Source organism: Gadus chalcogrammus, chromosome 8, assembly GCF_026213295.1.
Source record: "Gadus chalcogrammus isolate NIFS_2021 chromosome 8, NIFS_Gcha_1.0, whole genome shotgun sequence".
Taxonomy (NCBI): domain Eukaryota; kingdom Metazoa; phylum Chordata; class Actinopteri; order Gadiformes; family Gadidae; genus Gadus; species Gadus chalcogrammus.
The window spans coordinates 8,420,537-8,433,098 of NC_079419.1; the positions used below are offsets into that span (position 1 = coordinate 8,420,537).

General features: G+C 51.8%; 1 protein-coding gene across 3 annotated transcripts in view; it reads right to left on the bottom strand.

Moving 5' to 3' along the window:
* LOC130386932 (receptor-type tyrosine-protein phosphatase F) overlaps window positions 1-12,562 on the bottom strand; it is a 128,841-nt gene that overhangs the window by 4,237 nt on the left and 112,042 nt on the right. For all 3 annotated transcript variants that reach the window (XM_056595802.1, XM_056595804.1, XM_056595803.1), the window contains 7 exons: window positions 10,761-10,880; window positions 10,199-10,353; window positions 9,603-9,888; window positions 6,878-7,056; window positions 2,296-2,422; window positions 1,328-1,453; window positions 1-82 (listed from right to left, as the gene is read on the bottom strand). The exon at window positions 1-82 is cut by the window's left edge and continues 73 nt beyond it. In XM_056595802.1, coding sequence (XP_056451777.1) covers window positions 1-82; window positions 1,328-1,453; window positions 2,296-2,422; window positions 6,878-7,056; window positions 9,603-9,888; window positions 10,199-10,353; window positions 10,761-10,880 — 1,075 coding nt within the window. The remainder of the gene's footprint in view (window positions 83-1,327; window positions 1,454-2,295; window positions 2,423-6,877; window positions 7,057-9,602; window positions 9,889-10,198; window positions 10,354-10,760; window positions 10,881-12,562) is intronic.

Consider the following 12,562-nt stretch of genomic DNA (forward strand, 5'->3'; position numbering starts at 1 on the left):
TGAAGCCCTCGCCGGTCTTTGGCACGCCCTGCTCTGGCCAATCAGTGAACTGGAACTGGCGGATTGTTCTGGACTGACCATCCTAGGAAGGTGACGCATAAATTAGTATGGAAGGTTAACGGCGGGAGGAGGAGGGGTGGGGAGGGGGAAGGTTCGCCAGCATCGTTTCATTACAGCCGTGAGCGTAATAACAAGACTTCAGCTCATCCCTCGACTTTGTTTTCTCCGAGCGCAACGCCGTGTGGACACATCCGGCCTCTTTGAAGTTCTTTTCAAGTCTATGACCCAATTATACACAGTCTTACTCACTTTATGTATGTGTGTGTGCGTGTGTGTGTGCGTGTGTGTGTGTCTATAGTGGGATTAGAGGGGTGCTGTGCTGTGTGCTGCTCAGAAGGCATGGAGGAGGTGTATTTATAGCTCGGTGAGACCACTGCATCACAGGGAGTTCCAGCGCTGGGCCTCAGGGACTGCAGCCTGTGCTTTTCATGTGCATCACAGATAGAGCTGGCATCACAGGCACACACACACGCAAACATTAGTACAGACACACACACACACACACACACACACACACACACACACACACACACACACACACACACACACACACACACACACACACACACACACACACACACACACACACACACACAGCCTCTCACCCTTATACAGAAACACAAACAAACTGACAGCCACGTGTACATGCATACACACACACACACACACACACACACACACACACACACACACACACACACACACACACACACACACACACACACACACACACACACACACACACACACACACACACACACACACACACACACACACACACACACAATGCACGCTTCTCACTGCGAGCTAACACTAACTGCAGCTAAACATTTATGACAGAGCGCTCGCTAACCGTCAAGCTCTTGCGTACGTTGTGCTCATCTGTACATTTAAATCCCCCTGCTTACTGCTTACTTAATGTGTGAGCAAGCATCCCTGCCAGCCCGGCATCCTGAAATGAGTCAACCCGGATCACTTCATTAGCATAATGCACCATCACCTCCCCCTCCCCCTTGCCTACTGTTTGTTGTGTTTTTATGACACCCTCTGAAATATACACGTCCGCGAACAGGTCCCTTTATGAGAGACCGTTTCATAACAATGTAAGTGCTCCGGTATAACAAATAGGCACACACAGACACACGCATACACACACAAAACACAAAGACAATCATACATAACGATGCAAGGGCTCTGGCATATGCAAATAGGCAGACACAGACACAGACACACTGGGGCTGACGTCGTGGTCTGGGGGCGCACGTACCCTGGCGTCGGTGACCTTGAACTCCCGGAGGATGTACTGGGGCATGTTGTACTCGGCCATGGGGTCCACCACGAAGTACTGGTAGCGGGCAGAGCGCTCGGCGGGCCAGTACTGGTGGCACTTCTCCTGCATTGGGAGGGGAGAGAAGACTCCGTCAGCACCCACTCACCCATGTACCAAGTGTCAGAGCAGACTTCAGCGCCTTTAATGCAATGCCTGAATATACACTTTTTATGTTAAAAAAGACACTGCCGAAAAAATCCTCCAGAGTGACACTGAAACGTTTTTGGGAAATGGTGTGTAGACCAAAGTAGACCAAAGTAGTCAAAGCGCTGCAAAACTTATCTTCCCAAAAAAAGAGAAAAGAGTTACTAACTGAAGTCAGCACGAAACAGAACCAAACTCTTGTTCTGCCAGGTGGTACGCTGGCTTACTTTACTTAAATACACTGTGCTGAATAAAACAGTTTGCCTCCATTTTGGAGGTTAGGATCCTTATGTGTGTGTGTGTGGCCAAGTGTTGACTCATGAATTTCACAGTGGCAAAATATTTCCACAATGGATAATACAGTGTTTTGGATTCCAGCCTGGTTTTCTGTTTGTCCCTCCACCTCTCCCATTGTTTATTGTCTCACTAATGCTCATGGGGATTTCTAAAAGGCCAGCAACACCTCTGAAGCATCACTTATACCCAGACAGAACACCTTACTGGGCAGTGGGAGTTACAAAAGCGTGTTGGATCTCTTTGACGCATCTGACGATTAAATCTTACTTCTTAGCACAACAAGGCCAGAAATCACTCTTTTGCAACATCTTCTCAAGTGACTGTTGATATATGAATCGGTCATCATGGACTTAAATCCAAAAGCAAATTATTTATAGAGTTTTGGGTGAATGGTGTAAGGTGAAGTGGTGATTGGTCGGAATTCAAAAGCGACCAATCACAGGGGCGGCTGTGCGTCCACGTACCCGGCCCATCTCCCGTAGCTTGGTGAGCATGACCACGATGGTGGAGTTGTGCTCCCACAGCATTCTCCAGAAGTCCTCCGTGGTCTCGGCTAGGGGGCCCTGGGTGGCCAGGTAGGCCTTCTGCTGTCTGCACACACACAGGGCAGAGGACAGGAAGCAGTTAGTACAAAGGAGGAGATTTATATATATACACACACATGGACTGCATAAATGGACTGCATTTATATAGCACTTTTTTTCAGTACCCAGTGGCCACCCAAAGCGCTTTACAATATTGCCTAACATTCAACCATTCATGCACACATTCACACCGATGGTGGCATCAGCCATGCAAGGCAACAGCCAGCTCATCAGGAACAGTGATGGTTAGGTGCCTTGCTCAGCGACACCTCGACACTCGGCTAGGAGGGGCCGGGGATCGATAGCAACCTTGCTGTTTCCAGCCGACCCGCTCTACCTCCTGAGCTACTGCCGCCCACATACCCAAAACATACATACATACATACATACATACATACATACATACATACATACATACACGCATACATTCATAAAAATTGCACATGCTGCATGTCAGATTCAACATCCCATGTTACTGACACCATCTATTCTATATGGATCCAAGCTGGACCTTTCACTCACAACTTACAAAATTGCAGACCAGTTTCCCCATTACCATTCCTGTTATTGATTTAGACTACAAAATGGCTGATGTCTTGAACACAAAATATCTCACTGCCAGTGAAATAACATGCAAAATAATAACTACACATACTATAACAGGGTCGCTGGCCTTTGAAAACCTTATGTATCCAGATAATGGCATTGACAATACTACTTATAATAATACTAATAATAGTCACAGTCAAGTGAACTCAAAAGCTGTTGGGATTCACAGAGTGACAGTAGCGGTACACTGCGGCGGTGTGCTGTTTCAGCTGCACTGCGCGCTGCTTGTTAGCCCACTTCCTGACGTCCCAGGAACAACCGGCCCAGTACTGCGCCCGCAGCCGCCGCCACATCACACTGACAGGGGCATTAAAACAAATCCCTGCCAATTTGGTGCACTTGACAATTCAATTTACATGACTCTGTAATCTAACTGGAGCTGTATTAGCGCCTGGCTTTCGTATTAAGTCTTCCCAGGGAGACCGCAGAAACAAACAGTAGACTCTATGCTACTTCCTGTCAGGAAGAGGAGGAGGAGAGCGTTCTGTGTTATGCGCGCAGCGCTAATGACCAGCCCCCCGTTCTGTCCTGCCGTCCTACGTGACTCTCTGCTCCGGCGCGCAGTACCTCCAACCGCCAACAGATGGCAGTGGAGCACCGGTCGGCGGGGACTCATAATCGGCTGCCGTCACACACACACACACACACACACACCCATCCAGACATACCCACACACAACACACGCATCGCAGACGCTCACGCACATATCTACACCCCCACACGTGTTTGGTGCTTGGGTTCACACGCACGCAGCGCTGATGTCTGCGGTGCAATGTAAATGCATGCTATACCCTCCTCCCTCAGCCATGCACACACACACACACACACACACTGAGCCACGGGTGAACAGCTAATGAAGGTGCTTGAGGCGAGGCATTAATGTGGAACCAGGAGATTAGAGTGTGCTCTAGGCCTCACTAGCACACATACACACAGATAGAGCCAGAGAGAGAGAGGGGGGGGGGGGGGGGGGGGGGGGGGAGAGAGAGAGAAGTGAGAGAGAAAATAGGAGACGAGAGGAAGAGATGAAAGGAGAAGGAAAAGGAGGAGGGCGGAGGAGAGGATAGGAGATAAGGAGCAGAGAAGGGAAATGAAGAGTGGAAGAAAGGGGAGGACAGGAGGTGAGAGAGAGAGAGAGAGAGAGAGAGAGAGAGAGAGAGAGAGAGAGAGAGAGAGAGAGAGAGAGAGAGAGAGAGAGAGAGAGAGAGAGAGAGAGAGAGGGAAGAAAATGGAAGGGGAGCAGAGGGCTGGGCAAAGTATTACGACATGGGACTGAGAATTACCAGCAGAGGGAGAGATGAGAGAGCAGTGTGAATTGAAAAAAAAGGGGGAGTAAGAGAGAGAGAGAGAAAGAGAGAGGGAGGGTGGAGAGAAATGGATGGAGATGAAAGAGGGGAGCAGCAAGGCAGGAGAGAGAAGAAGCTGTAACTGTGGAGATATGAAAAGAGAAGAAAAGGGGGGGGACACCACTCCCCCCTGCTGGTCATCCAGAGAATAGCAACTGACTGATTGTTCACACTCTGACTGCAGCACTAGAAGAGGGCAAGAGATGCACAGGACAGGAGATGAAAAAGTAAAACAAAGGAGAAGAGAGAAGAATAGAGAGGAAAGGTCGAATAAATTAGAGACCAAAACAAGAAGAAAATGGCAAGAAAAGAAGAAGAGTGAAGAGAACAGTATAGAAGATTCACGGATTTGGCAAAGAGCAGAAGGCCAAACTGATGACACGACAGAAGAAGATCAATAAAGCACGGCATGAATAAAGGAAGAAATGGACGGGGAACAGTGAGAAGTAAAGGCTGGATGAGGGGGGGGGGGGGGGGGGAGGAGAGAGAGAGAGAGAGAGAGAGAGAGAGAGAGAGAGAGAGGAGAGAGAGAGAGAGAGAGAGAGAGAGAGAGAGAGAGAGAGAGAGAGAGAGAGAGAGAGAGAGAGAGAGAGAGAGAGAGAGAGAGAGAGAGAGAGCGAGAAGGGGGGGCATGCAGGCATAGCACGGTAAAATTTACTAGCCTGTCTGGCGATGAAATACATTCGCCACGGCAACACACTCACACACCCTTCCCGTCCCATCAGTGGCGGTATGACGCTGCATTAAAAGCAACAGGCGTAAAATACGGCCCTGGCCCCGCTCAAACCCACTGGGTGTTCCCGCTGACCAGGGGAGACGGCGGGCAGGGTGCACATAACCAAACACAGCGCACACACACACACACACCGACACACACCGACACACACTCAATGGAACCGAGGGCAAACGCAGTCAACAGTAAAAGCCAGTTTTTATATTTACAAGATAGAATTGTTTTGACTATTTTATGCAAACATTAATAAAGCGAGCACACACACACACACACACACACACACACACACACACACACACACACACACACACACACACACACACACACACACACACACACACACACACACACACACACACACACACACACACACACACACACACACGCACACACACCAGAGGCCGCCGCGCTCCCATGATGCAAAGTGCTGGGCTCCGGGACCCGCCGCCTCCATTTGGCCTCATTAACAGACCCGAGTGCCGTCGCCTCCGCGGAGCAGGGGGCTATGTGGTTACCAGCCCCCCCACCGCCCACCCGCCGGCCCCCCACACTGGTGACAGCGCAGCCACAGTCAGCGGCGCGGCCCCCTCGTTAGCATTAGCACGATGTCGACACCCGGGGGGGCAAAGGTCTCTGGCTGGTTGTTATGTGTAGCCCCATCCCCCGTCCATACACAAACACACAACATCCCTTCTAGAGGTCTTTAAAGGAGAGGGGGTCGAGTGGCAGTGAACACAGTGGAGAGAGAGAGAGACACAGACACAGACACAGAGAGAGAGACAGAGAGAGAGACAGAGAGAGAGACAGAGACAGAGACAGAGAGAGAGAGAGAGAGAGACAGAGACAGAGACAGAGAGACAGAGAGAGAGAGAGAGAGAGAGAGAGAGAGAGAGAGAGAGAGAGAGAGAGAGAGAGAGAGAGACACAGACACAGAGAGACAGAGAGAGAGAGAGAGAGAGAGAGAGAGAGAGAGAGAGAGAGAGACACAGACACAGAGAGAGAGACAGAGACAGAGACAGAGACAGAGACAGAGACAGAGACAGAGACAGAGAGAGAGACAGAGACAGAGACAGAGAGACAGAGAGAGAGAGAGAGAGAGAGACACAGACACAGACACAGAGAGAGAGACAGAGAGAGAGACAGAGACAGAGACAGAGAGAGAGAGAGAACATGATACGTAGAGAAGTGAGTGTGGGGGAGTTTCAGTGTTTGCTAAACACACTCTTCCTTATGACATCCTCTCGCCAAAATTACACCATTCACACAGGACCATGAAGGGGGGGGGGGGGGCCCGGCGCCCCCATTCACTGAGCCCACGATAGAGGAGGAGGGGGTGGTGGAGGGGGGGTGCTCCTGTGTTAGTGAGGATAGAGGGTGAGTTATGATCCCTAAAGTTATCTTTGTCTCCACCACCGACACTCATACTGTACGTAGACATATGTATGTATAAATAGACCTAATAACAAATACATAACACTTATATAACAAAAAAAAATCTGTCATGAAAGCAAACCATGGATCCAAATATCAAAGCATTAGGCTAGAGTTCAAAATCAAAACCAAAAAACGAATAGAGGAATGCTGTAAAGGTCAAACGTGAAGCCCCTTCATCGCTTCTCATTGCTCTCATTCTCTTCTTCCGGTTACCAAAGACCACATTCAACCATATCAATCCAGTCCCTTGATGGCCTGCATAGGTTCAAGTGGATAACACAAACCAGAACATCTGAATGACCCCCTCCCTCCCCCTCTGTCGCCCCCCCAGCGGTCTGACCTGTAGCCGTCGATGCAGCTGGCGTTGATGTAGTCGGAGCCCTCCACGCCGCGGATGGGCTGCAGGCAGACGCGCGTGGACTCAAAGGGCATGATGTTCACCAGCCGGTTCTTGAACTTGTTGCAGGGCAAGTTGGCGCTGATGAAACGCGACGTGTGCGCCTTGGAGTTGGCCAGCCGCTGTGGAGCAGGGAGGAGGAGGAGGAGGAGGAGGAGGAGGAGACACAGCAGAACAGGAGGAAGGAGGAGAGAGTGGAGGAGTGGGGGGGAGGGGGGGGAGGATGATGATGGGAGACAGCAGAACAGAACAGGAGGAAGGAGGAGAGAGTGGAGGAGGAGGGTGATGATGATGATGATGGGACACAGCAGAACAGAACAGGAAGGAGGAGGGACCGGGACGGGGACGGGGGGTGACAACGAAAGAAAGGGAGGAGGAAAAAACAGGGAGAAAATGCATTAGTGACAAACAAACAAACAAACAAACGCCATGTCTTGTCCAGCGCTTCGTTTAATCCAACCGTTAAAGATGTCCATTGTGCCACGAGGTGTGCTCATTTGTGTGTATGCATGTCTGTGTCTGTGTATCTGTGTGTGTGTACGCGTGCGTTTGCGTGCCTGTGTGTGTGTGTGTGTGCTGGGGGAGTCCGGTATGCTATGGGAGCCGCACGGGCCCCTGTCAGGTCGGCGCTGGGTGCAGCTGTGCTCAGAGGGTTTGGCCGTCACACGCTGATTCTGGAGGTGGGGAGCCATGACAGGCTGGCACTGGCAACGGACCGCGCACAGATGGGAGCTGTGTGTCTGAGGGAGAAGACTGTGTGTGTGTGTGTGTGTGTGTGTGTGTGTGTGTGTGTGTGTGTGTGTGTGAGGGAGAAGACTGTGTGTGTGTGTGTGTGTGTGTGTGTGTGTGTGTGTCTGTGTCTGTGTCTGTGTGTCTGTGTGTGTGTGTGTGTGTGTGTGTGTGTGATGTGTGTGTGTGTGTGTGTGACGTGTGTGTGTGTGTGTGGACCAGATTGGGAGGGCACGCCACATACATCCTTCCTCATACTCATTCCTCCGATTTCTTTCCCCTTCTTTTCTCGCTCTATTTCCCTGCCTCCCTTTCTACCTCTCTCTCTGTTGTCACTGTCCCTCTTGTTCTCTGTCAGGGAGGGGGGGATGGGGGGGGAGATGCCATTATCACTTCAAACAGACTGGATCACGCTCATAAGAAGGCTAATGGCAGCGAGATGCCACGAGGAGAATGTAATAACGTCCCGATCGATAGCTATTGACAGAAGGCGCACACGCCTGCTACCGCAAGTCACCTTGAACAACCGCCGGGTGCACGTGCTCTTGTGTTTATGGGGGAATTCTACACGCAAATGCATCCACACCCGTGTGTGTGTGTGTGTGTGTGTGTGTGTGTGTGTGTGTGTGTGTGTGTGTGTGTGTGTGTGTGTGTGTGTGTGTGTGTGTGTGTGTGTGTAAGTGTGTGTTTGCCTTTGAAAGAGGTGTATGTGTGAGTGTGTGTGTTCCCATGGAAGAGGTAATGTACGTGTTGGTGTGTGTGTGTGTGTGTCCACTTTGGTACGTTTGTGTGTGTGTGTTTGTGCGTGTGTTGCACTAGGTTATCAGTCTCTTGCAGCCGACTGGAGATCCATCTGCCCGGGTCGGACCGCCACCCGATCCTCATCGACCCGTCTGACTTCCAAACCCCCCCCCCCCCCGACCCCTTTTGCTTTCCAACCAATTCATATCAAATGTCTGCGTCGCCAGTGGTGCCATGTATGGATTGTATGAAAGCTGCTTCTATGTATGTATGCATGCATGCCTGTAGGGCCCATTGAATGCCGCCAGCGAGAGAGACAACAAACATCAAGCTGGCTCATTGTAAGAACTTGCAACAAGCCCAATGGTAATCAGGACAGGATAACGGATAAATATCGAGTGTATTCTTAGCAGACCCAGACTACAACAACCACCCACACTACAGCAATAGATCCAACAGCAGCAGCAGTGGCGGCGGCGCTTACCCCAGCCACAGCGTGTTTATGTCAAGGCCAGGAGTAGACAGACGACCTGACATCCAGGTGAGCCAGTCAATACCTGGCAGCAGCCTGTTGGCTTGGCTTCAACAGAGTCTGTGTTCAAACACTCCTACACGTGTATAGATCTCTTTGTTTGTACGCGGTACTGCCTCTGTAACCTTTGTATCACAACAACGACGACAAAGCGAAAAACAGCGGTTGGAGCGTCTCTCGTTGCGATCGCTGAAACTGACTACATTGTGATGAGCCCTCATCCTACCACGAATCGACAGGAGCCCATTGCTTTCTCAATCTCTGAAGCCTATTCCATCTGCAGCGACATCATCAGAAGCATCACTTAACCCTAGTGGGACCTATAACTTACAGTACCTCAATAATAGTCATAATAGTAGAATAGTAATTATAGTCAAGACAGAAGCAAAATAACGTTTGGAGTCCTATCAGCAGCGAGTTTGAACAACATGAGTCCATTTCATTTGGTGTCACGCTCCGAATACCAAACCCAAAACCGTACTCTGCGTGCTTTCGCTCTGCTTAAAACAATACAATTCCTGATGTTGTTTTGTTCCGGGGGGGGGGTCGCAGTTCAAACACCATGCGAACCCCCCCCCGTAGTGTTCGGGCGTTCGGGTTAACTCCGGCGGACACACAGACGGCGGCGGCGGTGGGCGGAGGAGGGGGCGGCGCCGAGGGGCTCACCTTGAACTCCAGCTCCATGGCAGTGACCGTCTCCCCGGCCGGCGGCTGGCTCAGCTTCTGGATGTGGGCGTAGAGGTTGCGGGCGGGCACCTCCGTGTTGCCGCAGGTGGCCGCCTCCAGCAGCGCCTCGTGGATGAAGATGTACTGGTCCTCCGTCTGCACCATGTAGTTGCGCTGGGCGCGCATGCACGTCACGTGGCCGTAGATGTCCACCGACTTCTCGTGCTTCATGCGCTCCAGCATGGCCTCGATCACGATCAGGCAGCCCGTCCGGCCCACGCCAGCACTGGGGGGGGGGGGGGGGGGGGGGGATGGAGAGGGGGGAGAGGGCGTGTGAATGTCATGTTCCGTCCTGACAAGAAGCGGTAGTTGCACCGTTACCCGGGTACACGTTGCGTCACAGCCTCTTTTTATGAGTGGTCTCATCACAGGTTTCAGGAGCTAACAAGGGCATAAAGGATCCACTAAAACATGAGTCACCATCACGATCGTCCGTCTGTTACTGTGCGAGTGTCCGCATTTGTTTGCCCCGTACGTCGATGCGAGTTGGTTTGTGTGTGTTGGTTGGTGGGGGAGTGTGCGTGCGTGCGCCCCACCTGCAGTGCACCACCATGGGTCCGGCGTCGGAGGGGTTGCAGGCCTTGACTCTCCGGAGGAAGGCCAGGATGGGGGTGGGGTACTCAGGCACGCCGTGGTCGGGCCACGCCATGAACTGGAACTGCCGCACCTCTCGCTTTTCACTGGAGCCGTTCTGTGGTGGGGAGGGGGGGAAGGAGGGGGCCAGACAACAATTGCTTTGAGAAGTTGTAGAGTTGGTGTTGATTCGACTGCAAAATGCACACATCAACGGAGACGAAGCAGAGAAGGTAGAATGACATTTACATTTTACATTTACGGCATTTGTAAGTCGCTTTATCCAAAGCGACTTACAATAATTACATTTGTCGTAAGGAGTGAAACAATATATCGCTGTTGGTATGTTGTTGAATGAGAATGTCATGTAAAAATTCGGTCATAAAAGCCTATCTTAAATGAGGTGTGGTTTTCTAATTAAAGGAATTCCGAAATTGGGTGGCTTGGGTGAGAAAAGTGTACAGATGTCCACACTAAATCTATTCTTGTCCTTCGTGGTTCAGTCGTGCTAGGGCGCGGCCGTACCTTGTAGAGGGCGAAGGTGCGCACGCTGTAGGTAGCCAGCTCCACCGTGTCCAGCATGGTGACCTGGATCATCCCGTAGGTCTCTGTGCCACGCACCGGCCAGTACTGGTCGCACTTCACCTGCAGACAGGAACACATCGGGTCAACACCGGTGCAGAGCCAGACAGTACACTCGGTGCGAGCTGGGAGTTCGAAAAAAAATAAATAAATCACCCGACTGCGGGTTTGTAGCTTGAGTGCAGGTAATTGGGGTAAAGTAAGGCAGGAATATGTCAACGTAATTGGCCTCAACGTCTCCCCCGAAGGCGCGCCGGGTACAGGCGCCGCGGAGGGAACCTGGGCCTGTTTACGGGGTTCCAAATGCGACTGACTCCTAAAAACCAGGCTTATTCTCCCCCCCTCGCCGCTGATTACGTCCAATTAGCTAATTGTTGGGTGCATCAAAATCCCTTTGTCAACTCCCGCTTTTTCAAGCCATTTGTGATAATGGGGTGTCATGGGAGCTGTTTAAAAACCTGGCACTTTACGTTTGTGTGTGTGTGTGTGTGTGTGTGTGTGTGTGTGTGTGTGTGTGTGTGTGTGTGTTTGTTGTGCAGTCGTCGTGGCAGCATGGCCCGCCACCTGGCCCCATACGTCCACGCCAGACAGAGCCAGGGGCCCGCACAGCGAGGCGGGCGTGGGACCTTTAGTCGTAATAAAAACACTCATCCATCCACACTAGTGTGGTCACGTCCCAGTCTGCCCCCCCCCCCCCCCCCCCCCCCCAACCGCCCCCCCGCCTCCAGCAACAGACAGAGCGCTGGGCCCCCCCCCCCCCCGCATGTTTGGGCCCGGACCCATGGGCCACGCGGAGAGAGGATGGAGACGGGGTTTAAATGGCATCGCGGCCGGCGGACGAGAGACCCTCCGCTATTGATTTGGCATTCAGGGGTCCGCCGGGGAGCAGGCACGGACCGGGGAGGAGCTAATCAGCATATTGACGGCGCACAACTCCGCTGACATTTAGAGCCACCCCCGGCCGTCTCACCTGGGGACGCTGCCCATCGGCGCGACAGAAAACAGGAAATAATCACATCGACGCGCACGCACACACACGCACACATGCACACACACAGTGTTGAGAACTATTCTGCCGGCCGGTTGACGGCGGCAATGCTTCGGGCAGAGGCCAAATACGCGGTTGAGTGATGCGTTTGTGTGTGTGCGTGTGTGCGTGCCAGTGTGTGTACACAGCTCTGAGTTCAAACACTCGGATTAGAACTCACAACTGTAATGAATTTCGCGCTGCCGTTTGATGCCGGATGGCAGTGAATTTCTCTTTGAAACGAAAGCTTGCACAAAACACGCACACGCACACACACACAGAGACGGACGTGCGCAAAAACACACACAGAATACAGCAGACAGATTTTACTTCTCATTCTTCAATCTGTTGGTGCTTTGAAGATCACACCTAACATGTTGACACATGGCCTTTTGCGGGTGACATTGATACCTTAATCGACACACAAACTCACACATTCTCACATTACAAAATATCACACCATCTTATCTCATTCCGCATACACGCATGCAAATGGGCACACACCCCCCCCCCAAAAAACATACACACGCCAAGCTTCACGGCGGCGGCTGTGTCACCCGCTCATTTACAAGCCCTCTATCTCGCATGTGACCTTTACGCACGCCATGGCGCCGTTGGAGGAAGTGAAACTGTGCCGGGCGTTACGCTGCTTGGTCTTTGCCTCGTTATCTGACATACGGACGCCAGCCGCAGCCTCGGTGGATGTGTGTGTGAGAGC